Source organism: Sus scrofa, chromosome 3, assembly GCF_054392235.1.
Source record: "Sus scrofa isolate SSC_HxYL_T2T_F1_AM1 chromosome 3, Sscrofa_HxYL_maternal_Yorkshire_Landrace_v2.0, whole genome shotgun sequence".
NCBI lineage: Eukaryota > Metazoa > Chordata > Mammalia > Artiodactyla > Suidae > Sus > Sus scrofa.
Window position 1 is genome coordinate 139,699,032 of NC_139385.1, and position 22,460 is coordinate 139,721,491.

The 22,460-nt window shown below is 46.3% G+C and overlaps 1 protein-coding gene across 39 annotated transcripts in view; it reads left to right on the forward strand.

Annotated features, from left to right (window-relative positions):
* Window positions 1-9,245, forward strand: part of KIDINS220 (kinase D interacting substrate 220) — a 94,965-nt gene extending 85,720 nt beyond the window's left edge. For 21 of the 39 annotated variants that reach the window (XM_021087877.2, XM_085020016.1, XM_021087880.2 and 18 more), the window contains one exon: window positions 2,671-5,700. In XM_021087877.2, the coding sequence (XP_020943536.2) occupies window positions 2,671-3,933 (1,263 nt within the window). In that variant the 3' untranslated portion in view covers window positions 3,934-5,700. Of the gene's footprint in view, window positions 1-2,670; window positions 5,701-7,416; window positions 7,474-8,636 lie in introns of those variants that run through there. The other 18 variants (XM_021087890.2, XM_085020027.1, XM_085020029.1 and 15 more) reach the window with 2 other exon arrangements.
* Window positions 9,246-22,460: the final 13,215 nt, after the last annotated feature.

Genomic DNA, 22,460 nt, shown 5'->3' on the forward strand with positions numbered 1-22,460 from the left:
TTGTCACGGGTCACCTTTCATGGCCCTGGAGGCGGTAGATGCATCGAACTCGCTGGGATCGGGTCGGGTGGGCGCGTTCAGACAGTCATGCGGATCTGAGCTTGTTGCGTGTTGCGTACCTGCGGGAACAGGGTGAAGCGGGGGCTCTCTGTTCTCCGGGGGCTGTGCTCTTTGGAGAGGCCGGGCGGTGAACAGAGAGAAGACGGTTGTCTAAGAATTGATAAGAACTGCGAAGACGGGTCAAGCAGGGTCGTGGCCTTGACAGTGGACGGGAACTGGGCTTACTGGGCGGGGGAGCTGAGTTCAGTCTTTCCCTTGCTCCTTTCTTGTTAAATTCATTTATCGTTGGCTAAAATACACCTTTATTGGAAAACTAGCTGCGTGTTACCCCTTTGCGCACCATCGCGAGGTTTTTCAGCACCTAGATGCACTGTTGATGGACATGCATTTTCTTTCTATAATCCGCTGTTAGATATGGGCGAGTTCTTTCTTTGGGTGTTCTTAGAAGGGGGAGGACAGCCAAGGGTCAGGAATGAAAACAACAGTGAGAGAACATGAGAAGGAGTTCGAGGAGGGCAAGAAGGAGCTAAGCTAGGAGCCAAGCAGAGCAGGCTTCAGGAGGGAAAGTCGGAAGGAAAAGCAGCGAGGAGCAACCGAGCTCCACGCAAAGGGAAGAGCAGTACCTGCTTCATTTGGCTTGGTAGCAAAAATAGATAGTTTTTTGTTTTATTACCTCTCTCTGCATACCACCGATCTTCTTTAAGTTGGGAAACCATCGAATTATTCTCCAGTAACCAAGACCGTTTTTCTTATTTTACAGTAAGTTAAGTCCACCCTTGACCTTTCCATCTCCAGTGCAGTAATTCCTTTCTCTTCCCTGGGATTCCTTTTAACGTTTCCTAGGAGATCCTCCTCCTCCTTGTCCACACTTGGTATTCACCACCGTGACCTGGACGCTCTCCCAGCCTTCCTGTCAATGCAGCAGTCCTCAGACTTTTGTTAAGTCTCAGAATCTTTCTTTTTTTTAAACTTTTTTTTTTTTTGTCTTTTTTTTTTTTTTTTTTTTTGCTATTTCTTGGGCCGCTCCCGCGGCATATGGAGGTTCCCAGGCTAGGGGTCTAATCGGAGCTGTAGCCACCAGCCTACGCCAGAGCCACAGCAACACAGGATCTGAGCCGCGTCTGCAACCTACACCACAGCTCAGGGCCACGCCGGATAGTTAACCCACTGAGCAAGGGCAGGGACCGAACCTGCAACCTCATGGTTCCTAGTCAGGTTCGTTAACCACTGCGCCACAACGGGAACTCCTAAATCTCAGAATCTTTTTACGCTCTTAAAAATTATGGAGGACCCCAGAGAGGTTTTGTTTACCTGTCTATATTTATTGGAAATAAAAACCGAGAAACTTAAATATGTACGAATTAAAAATGAACCAGTTAACATCTTAACACAAATAACTCTTTAAATGAAAAATGACGGTGGTTTCCAAAACAAAACATATTTGCTGGCAGTGCTGTGGTTTTGCAGCTCTCTTGATGCCTGGCTTGACAGAGGCCACTGGATGCTCAGACCCGCTTCCGCTTCCACCCTCAGGCTCTGGGAACGGAGCCTCTGGAGGCTCCAGTGCACACGTTGTGAGAGAGCAAAGGCAGAGACGCTTCCTTGGCTCAGGAAGACAGTTCCGAGCGGAGGGAGGGGCGGGGGTGCCCTGAGTGGGGCCCGCGCTGCCCTTGAGAGCCCCCGGCCCTGGCACTGCCCTTCCAGTTAGGGCTCAGGGAGCCTCCTCGGGCAGCCGGGTCTCTTTTCTTCTGCTTTTTGCTGCTTTTCAGCCTTTGTTCTTGGCCCTTTTTAAGCTTCCTTGACACTTTTTCTTCCGTGTCCTTCCTCTTTTTCCTCCTCTTTACTTTTCACCCCTCATTTATCCACTTTTCTGGGACCTAAAACTGTTCTGACCCTAAAGCTTCACAACGGAAATCAAACCTTAAGGAGTATTTTCTCTGTTTACTTGGACATAACGATTGGCCTCCTGGCTTCTATTTCTGTTCGTTTGGACCCTGTGTTTGTCATTTTATCTTTTCCATTGTACTCTATACTTTCCTTTTAAATTATTTGTGTGTGTGCGTGTGTGCGCGCGCGTGTGTGTGGGTGCGCGTTTGAGTGTATTTTCTTTCTCTGAATTGAAAGTTGACAGAAGCTTCATGGTGTACAAGTTGAGAAATTTTTTTTTAACCAACAGTGAAGACTTGAGTATTTTATTTTTCACATCTGTCTTAACTCTCATCTTCTTTTCTCTTTTCTAAGAGGAATTTTTAAATTTTATCCATGAAGATAACTTTTGTCTTAAATACATTTAAAAGTTTGAAGTTATAAAAACAAGTCCTAAGATTATATGTTAACATATAACCTTTAACTACAGTTGTAAATATTAAAAGTAAACTAATTCTATTAAAATTTGTATAAAGCTAGTTTCTAATATCAGTAAAATTATTCATTCGTAGGTTCACAGCTTTTGTTAAACTGTATTATGCAGAATTCTTTGAAAAGAATTTGTTATTTTACGGACTTTAAAAATTCTTACAGTACATATGTATTTCTTAAGCTAATGTTTATTATGCCTTTTTTTTGGTGTGTTTGAATTCTTAAATTATTATTATTTTTTTGTCTTCACAGTCACAGACTCGCAGAACCCCCAGTCTTTCGAGTCTCAATTCCCAGGATTCCAGTATTGAAATTTCAAAGCTCACTGATAAGGTGCAGGCCGAGTATAGAGATGCCTATAGAGAGTATATTGCTCAGATGTCTCAGTTAGAGGGGGGCACAGGGTCTGCAACAGTGAGCGGCAGGTCTTCTCCGCATGGCACGTACTATATGGGCCCGAGTTCATCAGGGGGCTCCATCCACTCTAACCTGGAGCCAGAAAAAGGGAAGGATAGCGAGCCAAAGCAAGATGATGGCAGGAAGGCCTTTCTCCTGAAGAGGGGCGACGTTATAGATTACTCATCGTCAGGCGTCTCCACGAACGACGCCTCACCCCTGGACCCTATCACTGAAGAAGATGAAAAATCCGATCAGTCGGGCAGTAAGCTGCTCCCAGGCAAGAAATCCTCCGAAAGGTCCAGTCTCTTCCAGACGGACTTGAAGCTGAAGGGAGGTGGCCTGCGCTATCAGAAACTTCCCAGTGATGAAGATGAATCTGGGACCGAAGAGTCAGACAACACCCCTCTGCTCAAAGACGACAAAGACAAAAAGGCCGAGGGGAAAGCAGAGAGGGTGTTGAAGTCTCCAGAGCACAGCACGGAGCCCATTCGGACCTTCATCAAGGCGAAGGAGTACTTGTCAGACGCCCTGCTTGACAAGAAGGACTCGTCTGATTCAGGCGTGCGATCCAGCGAGAGCTCCCCCAACCACTCCCTTCACAACGAAGCCGCGGACGACTCCCGCCTGGAAAAGGCCAATCTCATAGAGCTGGAGGACGACGGCCACAGCGCCAAGCGGGGAATACCGCACAGCCTGAGTGGCCTGCAAGATCCGATTGTGGCGCGGATGTCCATTTGCTCCGAAGACAAGAAAAGCCCTTCCGAATGCAGCTTGATAGCCAGCAGCCCCGAGGAGAACTGGCCAGCATGCCAGAAAGCCTACAATCTCAATCGCACACCCAGCACCGTGACTCTGAACAACAACAGTGCTCCAGCTAATAGAGCCAACCAGAATTTTGATGAAATGGAGGGAATCAGGGAGACTTCCCAAGTCCTTTTGAGGTCTGGCTCCAGTTCCCACTCGTCTGCCATTCAGAACGAGAACCTGAAGAGCATGGCGCATAAGCGAAGCCAGCGTTCAAGTTACACGAGGCTCTCCAAAGAGTCTTCAGAGCTCCACGCAGTAGCCTCTTCTGATAGCACAGGCTTTGGAGAAGAAAGAGAAAGCATTCTTTAAGAAAGACAAGCGCAAGTCGAATAGTCTTACTGTACCCCTCTGTCAAGATTGAGCTGCGTTTTATAGTGAGTCCATCCAGGCTCGTCCTCCTTGTACATTTCGCTCACAAATCGCGAATGGATGAGAAGGCCTTTGGTAAAAGAGACAAATGCTGTGCATCGGAGGGACGTGTACAAAAGGATGGTTCGTCTGCCGCCTCCATTGTCTCTGCAGTTAGAAGCTGAAAACCCCACTACTGCCATCACACCTTTCATTGGCATATAAGTCCAAGACAAGATCAGAGCAGAACGATAGGTCAGAAGTCGTCTATTAAATATAAAGGGGTTAATTTGCCAACAGAGGTAAAAGGCCAGAGAGCCCTTTTGCAGAACGTTCATTCATTAAATATTTGAGGGAAGACATGATCGATGCTAAATGAACCAGAAGCACAGCTCGCTCGCTCTTAAGGGGTAATAGGCAAGAGTTTACAGATCACGGAATAGCCTAGAGACTAACGGTTAATGCTTTGTGAGTAGAGAACCAGTGTTCTACATAATAGACAGATGGCTTCAAAGAGTTGTAAAATTTTAAGTAGAAAATGTAAAGAGGGCTTTAAAAATTGCCAGGAGAGCAAGTCCGCAGTGCCCAGAGTAGAGCCACAGTAACCGGGCCACTGTGAGCTGCTGGGAGCATGGCCCGTGGGGTGGGGCCCGTAACCTCCCCCCGACCTGCACCCCCTTCTCCCTAAATCCCAGACCTGGCTTCAAGTACCATCCACCTGCCCCCAGACCCACCCAGGTTCACCCTATGACCCATCTAAACTGGGCGCTCAGCTTTCCTTCGTGAGCCCAGCAGTGAGAGGAGAAAATGAATTCTTCCCCTGGAGAGTCGGGGAGCCGTGGCGCGCAGTGATAGGCACTGAGAGTCTTCGTGGAGGACGAGACGGGGGCCAGGAGGAACCGTGTACCTCGGGAGGTCGGCGGTCGTTGACAGATGACAAGGAAACATGTGATGAGGTGAAATGAAACCACTGCCTTCTCCTCCAGCGCAGAGCTCATCTGCTTCATCTGTTCCTAAATTAGTTCTGGGGGAAGATCATGAGAAATACTTTTAGGAAAAATGTTTAAAAACATATAGCAAAGCAAAGGCGAAAAGAAGATAAATCGGGTGTGACTTTTCATGTATTGGTAGCATTAAGAGAACAAGCACATTTAAGTATCGTGTGGACTGGAAGTGCACCTGTCATCGTGCGTGGACATGTTTTTGGTCTTTTTTAACGTGGCTCATCGATGTAGAAGAATTTTGGCCGTGTACCTTCAGTCCCAGAGAAGATTGTAGATGGTGAGATCGTAGCTGAGCAGCTACTTACATTGAGTGGTCCATTTTCAATGTTTTGCACTTAATTAATACGCTAAGTATTTATTTACTCAGCCAGTCATTGCATTAAAAGTTGCTCTTTTGCATTTTCTTGCCTTGATGTTTGAGTGTAATCTAGCATTTTCATGACGTGTTTATTTCGCATGACGTTAACCCATTTTAACTAATTTTTTAAAAGCCAGAATGTTATTATTATATATTGAAATGTTAACATTTTACTATTTATGGTGTTTACTAGTTCGCAATATTGTGTAATTAGTCATTATTTCCGGGGAAATATTTTGTTCCTTAGCAGGTGCGTAGATTTAGCTTCATATCGTTGTAGTATGTTCTTTATTCTCTTTGTGAAGTTAATGCCAGCATATTAAGTGTACAAACAGATTTAGAAGACAATAAAAAGATCGCATGCTACTCTGACTCATGAATTTTTATTCACTGTAGGGATGATAATTCACATTTTGGTTAAAAATAAAAAAGGACTGTGTGTGTGTGTGTGTGTTGTCACATGTCTGAAGTTCATTGAAGACGGTCAGGTTCACGAGCCGTCGTGCAGCTGGCAGGAGTGTTCCCAGCTGCTCTCACTGGTCCTTTTGGCAGAGCTCGGCTCTTAGGTGCCAGGGCCTGAGTGGTGCTTTTGTGGCACTTTCATGCCCCACAGCACCACTCTGTACCGTGCCTTTCTGTAGCTACCAGAAGTAGGTTTTCCAGATCTTGGGAAGATATCCTTGTCATTATTGTATGACCTTTCTGGAAAAGTTTGCTTTTTCATACCGTTGTAGACATTAACAAACCGGATGAGTTATTGAGTCACACCGTCATCCCCTTGAATCCTGTGTGTGTGTGTCTAATATTTAAAATACACAGCTCAGCCCGACTCTCACAGATGCAAAACTCTTCTTTAAGCTGGGTGAAAAACGATAGGGAAGAAAGCCGACGTATGACATTTGCGAGCCCCTTAGATTCTGCCTCGGGATCTTGCTGTGTTTTGGAAACCATTTGACCTCTCTGTTAAGCCACAGATGGTTCTGTTCATGCAGCACAGCATTAAGCCAGATCCATTCACCTTGGACTTAGGGCTTCTGGAGTGGTACCCAAGAATATAGCCTTTCTGCAGAAGAGACTCAAAATGAAGAGAAGCCGGCGCTCTCTCCATTGGTACAACCTTCACGATGCTGAGTGTTTAAGGGCCAGCTTTCAAATTCTGGGAAACTTAAGCTTTCACAACCAAACCAACATTTATAGTATTAACAGGAAAATCTGTTTTTGTCTTGTATTTGTCTGTTTTCTGTACCAGTCAGAATAATTTTAATTGCCTAGCTAAATTTTAGAAACTTATTTACTGAAATTCTTAAGGTGAGAACTCTAGATCATTCGCGTGTTAAAGTTCTGAGTGAACTATATTTGTAATCATGATTTTTTTTTCTTACAAATACTAACATTAGAAAAATTTCTGAATGAAATTAAGTCTTTTATTCTTCTGGCTAAGATACTAAATTTAAAAGGTCTTAAGAGTACATACTCTTTGGTTATACCAGGAATTCTCAGCCTATTTAGAAGTATCGTAGAGTTTAAAAATCCCTGAGTTCCTGGCTAGCTCTTGAGCAAATCAGCCTACCTACCAGGAAAAGAGGCCTAGATGGCACAGTCCCCTTTACCTCAGGGAAGAGTGACCTTGAGGGAATAAGCAGGAAGAAAGGAAGATACAGTAAAATTAACTTCTTTGACAAACACGTGAGACTGAATATCTTGGCTCCTTCCCTCCTGCCTTTCTAGAATGATGCTGACAATTGGCAGAAGGGAGGAAACAGCCGGGGAGGCTCTTTTGCTTGGGGTGGGGGTGGGGCTTGGCTGGCCTGGGTGGGCCCTCTGAGATTACTTGCATTTTTAGCTTCCAGGTTGTGAGCCCCCCCCCCCGCACCCCCTTCCCTACCTCAGGATTTTAAGCAAAGGCCGTAATTACACAAACAAATGGAACCATAGAAAGAAACTGATAGATACCCACGAGCCTGCGCTTGGATGATGTTGCAATGGCTCTTCACTTCGGAAAGGTTGAGAATCCTTGGTTGAGACCGATGAACTAGAAAGAGAATGTGAAATCTTACGTATTTTAAACCCTTTCATGCCTAGGAAGAAAATGCTGCCCTTGAGCTAGATAGATCTTCAGAGGATCCTGTTTAAAATAAGGTATGTAAAAAATATTAGTTTTCCAAGTCCATTCCTTTTACGCCGCTGTTCCAACAGTCCTCACCAATTAGAGAATGCATGTTCTCACCGCTTTAAGAAACAGGTGGTAAAGGCTGACATGATTGCTAGAGGCCACCCACTCGGCCAGAGCTTCTTACAGAAAATTCTCAGTAAAGCACAGCCGTGGTCCACACGCAAGTCTGTGCGGGGTGGGGGGGCGGCGAGAGGGCTAAAAGGGCTTCCAGCCCTTGGAGCAGAAACCTCTGAAGCGGGCCTAGCTGGAGGCGTGATGGGCTCTTCCCTGGAGTTCCACTTACAGCCCTGCATTAAGAAAAGAATTTGTGGCGTTCCCGTCATGGCTCAGTGGTTAACGAATCTGACTGGGAACCATGAGGTTGCAGGTTCGATCCCTGGCTTCCCTCAGTGGGTTGGGGATCCAGCATTGCCGTGAGCTGTGGTGTGGGTTGCAGAGGCGGCTCGGATCCTGCGTTGCTGTGGCTCTGGTGTAGGCCGGCAGCTACAGCTCCGATTAGACCCCTAGCCTGGGAACCTCCATATGTCACAGGAGTGGCCCTAGAAAAGGCAAAAGGACAAAATAATAATAAATAAAATAAAATACAAAATCTGTAAGAAGAAAAGTATTAGTTAAGGAAGCAGAACAGTTATTTCCAGGCTCTTAGTAGGATGACTCTAAAAGCCAATAAAAATAGCAGTGATTTGACCTAACTGGACTGAGGACCAACCCAAACTGGCCAAAAATGTGAATTATAATAATATTGTGCGGGAAAGGCAGGGACTGCGTTTAAACGCACAGACTGTTCTGACAGTGTCGGTGCAGGATGGCCGGTGGTCATTTGTTGACCAAGAATACACTTAGGTCTTCCGTTTCCGGGGTCACCAGGCTTCACGTGGTGTTATTTACATCGGGGGCTGTGTATTACGACCCTATCTTAGTTTCACCAGGATTTAACAAAACACACAACAGCATATCAAACAATGTTAGAACTTGAGTAAATACAGTTTTACCTTAAAAAAGAATATAGCACTACATGCTCCATATTATTCAAATTAAGGAGTTGTCTGAAATAAGGTCGTCTTGATTGCCCACTGTCATTTTTGAATTTTAATATATTTTACACTTACTTACCTCATTTTCTTTCAAGGCAACAGGGCTCTAGACCTTAGTCCCCACCCATAGCCCACTCCTCGTGACAGTGGCCACCTCTCACAGTTGGCTTCCTCACCAAACATAAGGGGCAAAGAAGATACTACCTACCGGTCAGTAACCCCGCTACCCGGTCGATTGAAGACGATTGATCTGTTCACCTTTGCCTGTTTGCTCACTAAGCGTGGTTGTGAAACTTGAATTCATTTTAACAAAATGTTCCGTTTATGAAATTTTAGATAAAATCCCAAATTGTATAGAAAAAGCATGTAAACAAACTCCATAACCTGACATTTCTTATCTTATAGCACCTTCTTGGTCAAACTGTCTAATGAAAAGTTAGATTGACGGAGTTCCCTTGGTGGCGCAGCGGGTTAAAGATCCGGCATTGTCACTGCTGTGGCGAGGGTCGTGGCTGTGGCCTAGGTTTAATCCCTGGCCCTAGAACTTCCACGTGCCTTGGGCACAGCCAAAAAAAAAAAAAATTTAGATTGTTATTTTCAAAATTGTCATAGTTATCGATGCTTGCCATTTTCAGCTTTGTTTCTGAGAATTTATAGAGTGCATATTGTTATCCTTAATGCAAATTAAAACTTTTATTTTTAAAGAATTGTTTTCTTTTTGAATTCTTTGTGGTTCCCCCCTCCCCCGGGATTTTTTACCTGAGTTCTTTTCTTCTCACTCTTTTTGTGTCTTGGGTTTTTGTTTCTGGTTTGTTTTGGTTGCCTTATATTCATCTCATTTTACTCCTTAGAGTGTTCGAATGGGAAGGACCCTCAGGAGAGCTTTTAGGCCCAATCCTGGCTTCAGGCAGCGGTGGGGGGTCAGGCAGTACTTAAGTGAGAGAACGCGGTGCACGCAGGTGCCGCGGTTGAATTCTGTGCGTTTGCGCCGCCGTCCTCCACAGGCCCCAGTCTCTGCTGGCACCTTCCACCCACCTGCTAACTGGCCCCGAAAGCTTTTCCGTTTCTGACTCTGGGAATCGTTCAGTGCGTGCTGTCATGTTTTGTTAAAATCCCTCAGGGACGAATACCCACAGCCCACCTTGCTAAGTTCTCTCGCCTCAAAGTGCTGGCTCCATGCTCTACTTCATGGATGTATTTCAAAGTCCGCCCCCTGTGCCTCAGGTCCTTTGCTTAGTGCTTCACGGAGATATTGCCTTATAAATATAATTACAGAATCACATGAAGTGGTTCAGTTCTGCACTTCACTTCAGGATATTGAACCTATTTCTGGTGTAGCTTAGCTGTGGCGAGCCTGTTTCCCTGAGCCCAGACCGAGCCCATTTTGACTTCCAGAAAATCTGACGTGAAGGTTTTCCCCTTTCTCTAGCTCAGCGTCTGGCAGGGTTTGTTACTGCTTTCGCTGACCGCCCCTCAGGGCTGTCTCTCACTCCTCATCTCAGGTTGACCACTCTGACACGCTTGGACTGGAATACTCGTGCTATACTGGGATCCCATTCTCAGTATGCTGTGCATGCCTGGGCCATTGTGTGTTGATTAGAAAGCTCTTTATTAAGGTAGGCTGACCACTAACCGCAACCTCAAAATCTCATTGACTTAATACATTCGAAGTTTCTTTCTCATTCCTGTAACTGAACCTCAACGTTACCTAAGTTGGTAAATTTTCAGGGACCCACCCGCTTCCTCTGGTGGCTCCACCAGCCTCCGAGGCTGCAGAGTCCTCTCCTCTGCTCCCTCCTCTGTGTTCTGTTGATACATAGGGAGTTGAGAGGGTGGAGGACCACACATAGGGATGAATTTTGTATCGTCCAGGCCCGGAAGTGGTGTCTGCCCATCCCATTGCCCTTCCTAAGTCACCTGGTCGTGCTGAACTGCAAGGGACCTGGGAATGCGGGGACCTGTATGCCCTGGAGGAAGAGCGAACATTCTGGTAGCACACAGGCATCTTCCCACCCAGGGCCTTGACACGGGTGGTCCATCCGTGGCGGAGTCAAGGCTGCGACTCATCTGGCTTTCAACTTGAGCAGCAGAATTTTTTTTTTTTTTAATGACGTCTCTCTAAAATTTTGCCGTGCATGCAGTTTTCATTCTGGTAGGGAAGTCTGTTAAAATCATAACATCTAACTTGGAAGATTTTAGGATTTTGGGGGAAGGTAGTTTTCACTCAGCCAGTTCTCATATATCTGAGAAACTTCCAAGTTTCTTTCTTTTTTGTCTTTTCAGGGCCTCACCTGCAGCATATGCAAGTTCCCAGGCTAGTGGGCGAATCGGAAATGTAGCTGCCAGCCTACACCACAGCCACAGCAACCCCAGATCTGAGTAGCATCTTTGACCTACAGATCCTTAACTTGCTGAGCGAGGCCAGGGATCGAACCCATGTCCTCATGGACGCTAGTCGGGTTATTACCATTAAGCCACATTGGGAACTCCCACAGGTTTCTAATATGGAACAGGTTGCGGGGAGAATTAAACAAGATGAAGAATGGGAAAAAGAGTAAATATTCTCAACCCTTGGGGGTCCTTTCTCTATCCCCAGACTCTCAGACCAGCCGGAATCTGATTATAAATACAGTCTTTCTGTTGCATCTATTCTTTCGCCTTTCTTTCTCCTGGGACAGTGACAACAGGACTCTTGGTGGCTTTCCTTGTGCCTGGCAGACATGGCAGGATGTGGTCCTGGGAGGCTCTGGCTCCCAGTGCGGGGATTGGTAGTTGAAGAGGAGCCAAACCTAGCCGTGGCACAGTGGGGTTGGCGGCGTCTCTGCAGCAGGCCCGGCACAGTTTGCGTAGGTCCCAGCTGTGGCAAGGATCTTATCCCGGCCCGGGACCTCCGTATGCCCCGGGGTGGCCAGAAGAGGGAAAAAAGAGAGTGAGTGAGAGGCTAAACTTATATCAGTGGCCGCTCCTCTGGGAAGTATGTCTCCCCTCCCAGAAGGCAGAAAATCAGACTTCAAGTTTACCGTCTTGCTTTTAAGGCAGCACGTCTGCAGTAACTCTACTGCCCACGTCTCAGTTTTGTCCCTTGACATTTTGTCAGTCCCGAGATGCGTGGTTTTCTGGAGTCTCTTACCATCGCTGGCATCCACGGCAGCATTTGCCCCTCGGTACAGTGGAGGGAGTCTTGCTTGGAGTGGTGAAACATGGTGTTATTTTAACACACGGCAAGGCCATGTTGAGCTGTATCTTTAGCAATCGTCGTGGACTCGTGGTGGTATATTCAACGGATCCTCAAATTCAACATTTTATGTTAAATATTTCTTTTAAAAGTTATTGTGTATTCATTTTGGATAAAGTATTGTTATGCATTTATTCTAATGAAAATAGTTTAACATTTATTGAGCACATTATGTGTCCGACATTGTTCTAAGATCTCTACGTGTGTTAGCTAATTTAGTCTGCACAATAACCTCGTGAATTAATTACTGTTATCCTTAGCTCTCAGATGACACAGAGATTAAGTAATTTCCTATGGTCACACAGCTACTAAGTGGCAGCGCCCGGATTCAGGCCCAGGCACTGGAGCTCCAGAACATCCGTGCTCTCTATTACATTTCTCTTTATTTTCTTTAGCTACATAGGGGTGAGTCAGCATTTACTTTATTTTTTTTCTGGGCCACTCCCGCAGCGTGTGGAAGTTACAGGCCAGGGATTGAACCTGTGCCAGATCCTCAGCCTGCTGAGCCACTGGGGAACTCCCCAAGACACAGTTTCATTATAGCTTTATTTGCTATATCATCATCATTGTCTACTTGTTTTAAAATAGGGTTTAGGGTTTAAGAAAAAAGCCTTTTGTTTTTTTAAATTTTTTTCATTATAGCTGGTTTACAGTGTTCTTTCAGTTTTCCACTGTACAGCACGGTGACCCAGTCACACATACATGTGTACATTCTTTCTTCTCACATTATCCTGCTCCATCATAAGTGACGAGACATAGTTCCCAGCGCTACACAGCAGGATCTCATTGCTAATCCATTCCAAAGGCAATAGTCTGCATCTATGAACCCCAAGTTCCCCGTCCATCCCACTCCCTCCCCCTCCCCCTTGGCAACCACAAGTCTGTTCTCCACGTCCATGAGTTTCTTTTCTGTGGAAAGCTTCCTTTGTGCCATGTATTAGATCCAGATATAAGTGATATCACGTGGTATTTGTCTTTCTTTTTGTGACATTCTTCACTCAGGATGAGAGTCTCTAGTTCCATCCATGTTGCTGCAAAGGAAAAAAGTCTTTTAACAACTCCATTGTGGCTCAGTTGGTTAAGAACCAGACATAGTGTCCATGCGGATGCCAGCTCAGTCCATGGCCTTGCTAAGTGGGTTAAGGATTTGGTGTTGCCACAAGCTGCAGTGTAGGTCACAGATGTGGCTTGGATCCGGTGTTGCTGTGGCTGCCATGTAGGCTGGCAGCTGAAGCTCCATATCAAACCTTAGCCCAGGAACTTACATATGCCGCAGGCACATCTGTAGAAAGAAAAGTCTAGAGCCCGTGTAAATTATATTTATAGGGAAAAATCATTTTTTTAAACATCAAATATCTTTGTTCCTATAGTTATTTTGGAACAATGTTCAATTTTTGCTTAATAATCTAATGACTTCTTTTTAGTGTCCTTTATCCCATTATTACTCATGGATTAGGCCATTACATTAAAGTTTGTACATAAATTGGATATATTCACTTTATTTGCAGTCCTATCGTCTTTCCTATAGTGGCCGTTCTGTGGTCGGCCTTAGACTGTATCACCATGGGAGGTGCTCGGTGTTAGGTTACAATCTGAAATAGCACTGTACGTATTTTCTTTATATTCTATTATTGAACAGTGTTAATGCTTAGTAAATATGAATAGATGAGTAACATATGTACTTACAAAGTCATGACTGCAGCAGAGTTTTGTTTTTTGTTGTTTGTTTAATGATTCTAGTCGCTGTCTTCTAATAAGAAAAGGAAAGAAAATAGGCAAAATGGGACCCTTCGTCTTTCATGATGACTAGTTGCTAAAGGTAAGACACCAGCAGACACATCAGTGATAGCGGGTAGACAGTGGATTGAGCTGGTGGTGGGTGACAGTTTGGTTTTATGTAATTAACTGCCTAGTAATTCGAGTGCTTACTTAATCCAGACACTATTCGAAGCATTTCACATGGATTAACTCACTAAATCCCAACAAGCCTGTAAAACAAATACTGTCACTCTCCCTGGTTTGTAGATAAGGGGACCGAGATCCAGAAACATACACCTTTTCCATTAACAACCGTCCATGAGGTGTTTATCACTCGCTCCTAAGACTCTTGGCATTATCAGCATCATCTTCATTTTGAGAAAACTAAAGATTTGGGAGTCTGAGACCTCTCCCCACCCCGCCCAAGGTCACTGAGCTAGGAAACAGAACAAAGACACCAACCCTCCTTTGCTGACTCCAAGTCTGGTGATTTTCCCACCGCGGTGCCTGATTCCCTCAGCCCGGTACCCTCACGCTGTCTTCCGTGGGTCTCTGTGCCTCGGTTTCCACGCTGCGTTGTTGTAGAAAATGTGCGTGGTGAGTGTTGAACACATCTGAGCCGTCGCACTCTGCCGAGTGAGTCCCGGGTTTTCCCACCGAAGCCCGGTCTCCTTCCTCCGTCCTTCCCCTGAACCTGCACCCTCGATGCTGAAGGAGTCCGGATCCGTGGGCCCCCTGGGCCTCTAAGTCCTTGTGCATCTCAGAACCCGTCGCCTGGCTGGCCACACCGTCCTCACTGACCGGGTCTCCTGCACTGAGCTCGTCCATTAGGATGAACAGAACCAACGCGAAGTATTTACACTGGTGCTGGCGGGGGAGGGAGAGAGTGTGTGTGTGCACGTGCATGTGTGTGTTTAAATGTGACTTCGGCAGATGGCTGATCTGATCAGTCCCGTCCCTGAAATGGTGAGTCAGTCGGTCAGTACACTGCGGGTGACATGAGGACGGAGTCTCGGGCGGCCTGGGTCTGCTGTTTCTCCGCTGGCCATTACGAGTCGGCTTTCGTTTCTTCGTCTATTAGAAGCCCTCAGTGTCTGGCACGGCTTCTCCAGTGCTCATTACATGTTAGTCACTTGCAAACAGTCGCTCCCTGTCTTTGCAATAATTTGGAGATGCAGATATTTTGCCTGTCTCACAAATGGCAAAACCAGAGCTGAGAGAAGGGAAAAACCTTGCCCCATGTCTCACAGCCTTTCCATGTTAGAGCAGAAGCTTGAGCCCAGCTCTGACACCAAAGCCGACTCACGTATCCCCAGCCACGCCTTCCTTTCCAAGGACGATGTCAACGCGGTTTGCAGACCCCCAGGTGGTGGCCAAGGGGCTCCTGAGCGCAGAGGGAGAGGAAAACCTGCCGGTCACTTAGGCCCGCCGCCCGGCGCTCACAGCTGAGCATGTTGCAAAGTGGTCATGTTGTGACAGGTACCTTTGTGCTGCATCGAGTGGTTTGCCTTCACCCCGCTTTCAGCTTCATTTTATCTTTGTCTTGGCTCAGGCCGCCGTAACAAAGCACCATAGACTGACCATAGGCTTATAAACAGCAGAGATCTGTGTCTCACGGTTCTGGAGCTTGGAAGTCCAAGATCAGGGTACCAGCCTCTTGTCGCTGCACCCTCATCACGAGAAACCAGGAGTGTTTCCCTCCAGGACCTCCAGGTGCCGTTCAGACCTCAAAGCAGCCAGCGCACCTCCTAGAATTCAGTCTTCAGACCCTGTCCGCTCCCCAGGGACGGAGAGTGGGACCGGAAGTTCCAGGCTTCTAATCGTGGTTTGGTCTTTCTTCTGAGCAGCCCCAGCCTGATGCTTATCCGGGCGCCACCAAGAGGCACCCTTAGAACAAAAGACTGTCCGATCACCCGGGGAAGCCCCGAGGAGTTTAGGGGCTCTGTCAGGAATGTGGGCCAAAGATCCTATTTCTGTTTCTCACTGTGTCACACTAATAAAGCAAATATCCATGAGCCACAGCAAGTTGAAGAAGTAGGAGCAGCCAGTATCTTAGAAGTCCTTCGTGTGTCTCTTCTGGAAGTGCCTGCAGACACCACTCTCTTGCCTCTTGTGACCGTCCCTTCCTTGGGTACCCTTACGTGTTTCCGTCTTATGCGTGTGCCCACGAACAAGTGTACCTGGTCTGGACCTCATGTCAATGAAGTCATACTGTCAGTGTTTATCCTTGACGTGCTTCTTTCATGAAACACTGTGAGGCTTATCCCAGGGGACGAACGTAGGTGTCATTCGGGACTTTTCACTGCAGAGTAGTAGTCCGTCCTGTAACTAGGTATCTCGTATCTATCTTGCTGCATATTGTTTTCAACGTGGATTGCAAAGTTTGCCTGGGTATGTGTTACCCATCTCCTGTTGTACACGTGCAAGAGTTTGGACTTTTTACCACACATGTCTGGATGTGAGGTTTTTTTAATAAGGATTTGTATTTTTTTCTATTTTCGTTGGTTTACAGTGTTCTGTCAGTTTTCTGCTGTACAGCAAAGTGACCCAGTCTCTCTCTCACACACACACACACACAGATGAGAGTTATTTTTAAAAACATGTATTTTCGTGACCAGAAAAAGACTGGAGAAATTCAAGACTCCTTTGGTTTATTCTACTGCCACACCTCCCTGGAGGCAAGTCGGCGTCTAGACTGCAGCGACAATCATGAGACCTTAACCACAGCATCAGGGGCAGGGAGTGGGTGACCGCTGTGCACCCTAGAGACTGCCATTTGGAAACAGACTAAAACCAGGACCTTGGACTCTGGAATGAGGCAAGGAGGAAACAGCGGTGACCCCGGGCACTGACGTGATGGTGGGGGGGGGGGGTGGCAGGAGACCGCGCATGCGCCCAGCCAGCCCCAGGCTCCCGCCCTCCCTCTCCTCCAGCACCAGCCGACAGCGTCCACCAGATGTCGGCCCCGCCTCACCTACAGTCTGTCCAACACGAAGTTCAAACCCATCCCCCCAGTAACCCCCCCCCCCCGCCCTGATGTGTGCTCCTCCTTGTCCCTGGTGCCATCACTGCTTCCATTACTCGGGCTCCGAAACCAGTTGCCTTTGCTTTGCTTCCTCTCTCTCCCACTCCCTCGTCCCATCACCCGCCAGGCTCCTGCCTCTGCCCTTAGGATCCCTCCGCCTCGCATCTCGCCGCCACCGTCACCTGCCTCCCGCCGCTTCCCCTCTTCAGTCCAGTCTGTGCACAGATGCCAGAGGAGCCTCGCAAAGCCCCGCGTTCGTGTCCCGCGCACTAGTGGTGATGACGCCGCCATCACGCAGCGTATCCGAGCCTAGTAACCTTGGATGGACCTTCAAGGGTCTTCAAGATCTGGTCCCAGTTTATTCCTGTGCAAATTGATTTCTAAGCTAAAGCCGTCCACTTAACCGAATTTGTCCTGAATATTACAAAGATCTTCAGGAAACTCAATTCACAGATGGTCCTGATTTTGTGAACTTGTCCCCACTTCCATCCAATCCCAAATACATGCCCTTTTCTTCCTCATGGGTCGTACTTTCTCGGCACAGTGTCTCCTGGAATTGCCTGGGTTGTCTTTTAAAGCTTAGAAACTGATCACAGCCCAGGGGACTGTCCTTTTGTATCTTCGTGCTCAGCCACCACCATCTGCAAGGCCCTGGGCCAAGGGTCCAACTTGAACGTGCGGCGTAGCAGGTTGATAGAATTTATTACTTAAAGAGCTGCAATAGGTTGAAAGATAATTGAATCTCAAACACTTGAGGAAAATGTAATGAATGATAAGTGATTAAGACTGTTATTGTATCATTTACACACAAGAGTCCTGAGCTTAGCAACATGCAGAAGCATAAAGCTTTCCACAGACCTTCAAAGTTTCAGGTCTAACACCCTTCATTTGTAAACTCAAAACCGGGCTCTGTTTTCCAGCATGTTGCAACTTGTTTTGACTTGCAGCAGCGTTAATCTCAACATTGTCTGAGTTAATCTCCTTCTAGCAGCCTTGAAAAGTAGAAGAATGTATTATTATGCATTGGCTTAAAAGAAAGTACCATTATTTGGAGCAAAGGATGTCAAAGATTATGGCAAGTCAAAGTTTCACATAAAATGTAAATGTATACAGAGGGATTTGACTGGAATGAAATGACATCAAAAGTGAGAGTGTGGCCTTGAAAATTCAACAAGGTATAGAAGACATCAATAACTATACAAGTAACATCATGACTGTGGAAAAAAGTCAGAGCTCTGATTCCAGCAGCGTGCCCAGGGCTGGGAAAAGAGGTGACTTTTGAGAGCAAACCATGTATTCTGCAGGACAACCTGAACACAAGCAGGACTCAGAAATCTGTGCTATGAATTTGAGTGACGAGTCGAGAAGCCAGAGGCTTAGCGTTTGTTCCAGTCTTTCAAAGGAAACTGGACAAAAAGAGCGGATTTGAGGAAAACAGTAATTGGCACTGAAAGGTAGTGTTTTCTCAGTGACCCAGAAACAAAGTGTCAAAGTTTGCCCTGGAAAATTACAACCTTCCCAATATGCCCCAGAGCACACATGTCAGAATCAGAAAGAAAAACACTGCTTTGTCCCTTTGCCATCGGTGCAACTGTTCCAACCTGGGGGTCAAAAGTCCGTCCGTCTTGTCACACACACGCTGAGGGGCCCCAGGACCCTCACAAAGCGGGGGATTGAGCAGGGTCCTTATTACGCCCAGGACCCAACTGAAGGGGAGCTTCTGGGGAAACAGCTTCTGACCAAAATCTCTTACCGGATTTATCACTTAGCCTTTCCCTTGGGATGTTCTGTGGAAGGAAGGCTGCTTTGGAGAGGATGTTAGCAGGTGTTACACGAAAAACTGGATTTGTGGTCCGTTCAGTTTAGAAGCGCCACTCCAGTAAGTGTTGTTTTGGTTTTGTTTTGGTTTTTCTTTCTTTGGCCATACCCACAGCATATGGAAGTTCCCGGGCCAGGGATAGAATCTGAGCTCCAGCTGGGACCTACATCACAGCTGTGGTAAAGCCAGATCCTTAACCCACTGTGCCACAGTGGGAACTCCTCTAATCATTTTTTTGTTACATAATTTATTAGACTTTTCCATGTATATCGTGAAACTCCAAGACGGGAAAATGATGTGCAGTCTCTTCCAAATAGACCCCACCCCAAATCCTTTCCCCCTGAGCAACGCGTGGACAGTATTCCCTGGAATGTCCCATAAAGGGCCTTGTTTAATTAAGGCCTTTCCTCCAAAGGGCTTTTTGAAAATATCAATAAAGCAAATCCATCGTAGAGCACATTAAAAAAATGATGAGGTTCCTGTTTTAATGAGTTGAGAGGAAGAGGGCCACTCAAGGCAGGTCTTTATTTTTCATTTACTTATTTATTTATTTTTGAGCCACGCCCATGGTTTGCAGAAGTGCCTGGGCCAAGGATCGAACCCAAGCCACAGCAGTGACAATGCCAAATCCTTAACCACTAGGCTACCCGGGAACTCCCCAAGGCTGGTCTTTAGAGTGTAAGACGCTCAGTGGGGTAAGTCTGAGTACTTGCACTTTCTGTGAACTGGTTCCTTCACTACCAGCTAAGACAGAGAGAATGAACGCAGGCATCTCTTTCTTCTCCATCCTGTTGTGTCAACCTGCAAGAAGGACCAGAAGCTCAGGAAGCGGGGGTGACAGCAGAGGAGAGGGCTCAACAAATGCTGTAAACTGGAAACCCAAGGGAGGCTGGTGACTTAGTGGAGAAACAAGCCATGTCCTGGGTGCCTGCCAATGGCCAGAAGGAGAATAGCGTTGACCTACAGGGCCCTCCAACACCCCTACAGGCTCTGGGAGCCCAGGGTCGCCCCCTGGAGGCAGAGGGGAAAGTGGGAGGAGAAATGGAAGGTTGTCCAGTGTTCCTAAGACCATCTAAAGCCCCTTCCCCTTTTGTTCCCTCAAACATTTTTGAGGAAACGTTCAAGCCGGGTGATCTCCAAGTTCGTTGCCACCAGTAAAAGGGAAGCTAGGTGTGACTGAGTTGTCGGGGGAACAGAGTACCGAACATGCAGATTGATAAAGAACTGCCACGTCCTTTCTAGCATAGAATTTGGGAGCTAAAAGACTCGTTGACAGTGCTCTATCAAAACAACTTCCAATTCCATCTACTTATTTATGTGAGTGAGAAACTTATTTAGGTTTCTTGGCACATAAATCTCTACAAATAAAAATACTGGGATGAAAATTCATGCTGAACTCTGGCTCGTTCTATACAAAAGGAATATTCATCCATGGATACTCAAGGTACTTGAAAAACCATCTTACCTGTCTCATTAAGAAATGTATTTCCTGTAAAACAGGATCTTAATGTTTATCAAGATGTTTAAGTGTTGAATAACGATTTGTGATAACTGGAAACAAAAATGTTTATAACTTCAATATGTATATATAGGTGAGCATTTACGTAGGTGCGTACATGCTCTTTTTGCAGAAAGGCATGATAAGGTAACAAATAATTTTGAAAGGCAAACATACATTGGAATAAAATTGTGCCGGGGAAGTGGAGTAGAAATGCTGGCTCTGGAGAGAAAGAAACAATGTGACCATTTTGACTTCTAAAGAAGAAATGCTTCTTGTCTATTAAATATGGGTGGTGATGGCGGCTGATACTCCAGGAGATGAACTCCAGAGACTAATGCGATCCGTTTGTATCGAAATTTATTTCGTAGCCCTTTCAACTTATAACAACAATTTCAGATGACAGTTGAAAACTGTGTGAGCAGATACATGGTTTTTCAAAATCCTTTGAGGAGGTTAAGCAAAAAAAAAACAAAAAAAAACATTTGGAGGTTAATTATGATCTTAATTGTATTAATTATAATCTTAAATTATGTGATGCCTTACCTTTTCAGACCATGTTCAGGTTATCAACTGCTACGTAAGAAATTGTCCCAAATTGATTGGCAAAAACGCCCACAGTTATATATTATAAATATAAACCTCAGCGTCCTGGGGTGGCCTGGGCTCAGCCGGGTGCTCCCACTTAGGGTCTTGCATGCACTTGGTCAGATGGAGGCAGGGGCTGGAGGCCTCTCAAACGCTTTCTCACGCACATGTCTGGTGGGTGACTGCTGTCAGCTGGGACAGCATCTGCAGGTGGCACTGCCTGCATGTTCTTTCTCGGCAGCTTGGGCTTCCTCACAAAATGGCAGCTACACACCAACAGTGAATGTCCTGAGACTGAGAGAGAAAGTGTGAGAGAGAGAGAGAGAGAGAGAGAGAGGGAACCAGACAGAAGTTGTACCTCCTTTTATTTATTTATTTATTTTTGTCTTTTGTCTTTTTAGGGCGGGGAGGTTCCCAGGCTAGGGGTTGAATCAGAGCTGTAGCCACCAGCCTACACCACAGCCACAGCAACGCCGGATCCTTAACCCACTGAGTGAGGCCAGGGATTGAACCTGCAACCTCATGGTTGCTAGTCAGGTTCGTTTCCACTGTGCCATGATGGGAACTCCTGTGTCTCCTTTTATGACCCAGCCGTGGCAGCCACAAAATCCAGCCCAGGTTCAGGGAGACAGGACTCCACCTCTTGTTACCTGAGTGACAAGGTTCTAGAAGAGCATCTGGGCCCAGAAATGTTGCAGCTATTTTTGGAAAACACAAACTGTCTCAGATCACTTCGGGAATAAGGAAGACAAACGCATACTCTCCTATGAGTCCATCATGGCTGAAAATGGATGGGAAAACACCTGTTATGTGCTGGATGCATCCCAGCCTGACTCGGGAGAGCTGTTCCTCTTCCAGGGCAGGAGACGAATTAAAGACAGTGGGGCTGAAAGCATCCCAGTTTGCTTCTGGTGAGACTGAGAGCTGGTTAGTGCATGCACCTGCCCACACCCTGGGGTGGCAGCACCCAGGGTGAAGAGCTCGCAGCCTCACTCCTCTTCCAGGGGCTCCACGGAGGTGCTGCTGCGTGGTCAGTGTGGGGCAGGAAGCTGTCCTGGTTGAAAATAGTTGAAATCCAGTCGATATTTTCCCTCAACTCTGAAGCCTCCGACATACTTTTGATACGTCCTTGCCTCCATGCCCCCCCTCCCCCGAAGGATTTTCTTCATCGAGAAATGTCAGTTAAAATGTTCACCCTCACTGTAGTGAAAAAGATGTAAAAACTAGAAATAGCTCTCTTTTCAGACACTGTCACTATCTCTCTCTTGCATATGGCTTCCAGTGAGATTTTTTCCCCTCCTATTTCACTGATGGTTTGGCTATGGAATCTCGGAAAACTTGGGCTCTTGCCTCTAACTAAGAATGTAAAGGCCTTACCCAGAAAATGTTGAAGTGTATAAAAATCTTCAATATATACTATTTTCAGATTGCGTGTCCACATGTGATAGGATTCAAGTCCCTTGTCTTTCACTAGATGCTACGCGAAAGCTCCCCGCTTCCCGTGTACAAACGCGTGGAGGTGGCCCACGGGCCACTTTCCACATTTCTGGAACTTTGGTCCTTTCATTGACTCCAGCCAGTCACTCGGACTTGAAGGGAAACATGTTCAGTGATGAGACTGAGGAACATTATCGATTGTGTGTTTCCAGGAATCGAATTATTTCTCCCGAGATGAGCTGCCTTCATATTGTAGCCGGGCAAGGAGAGGGAAGAACTGCATTTTTATCCTTGGCTCTCATACCTTGCCATTGCCTTTATCAATGGAATAATCATTTCAAGTCCAAACTAGTTGATAGCACGATTATCTATCTATCTATCTATCTAGTCTTTCGGATATGCCACAATTATCCCTCCCATTGTAAAAGTGAAAAGATTATTCCCCCTTTTTCAAGGTGCTTCTTGTAGCCAGGTATTGAATCAGGTGGGAGTGATATTTGGGAAAAGTCCAAGGACCTGGGGCGTGACGATGCTCTGGGATGTGATGACTTAATACGCT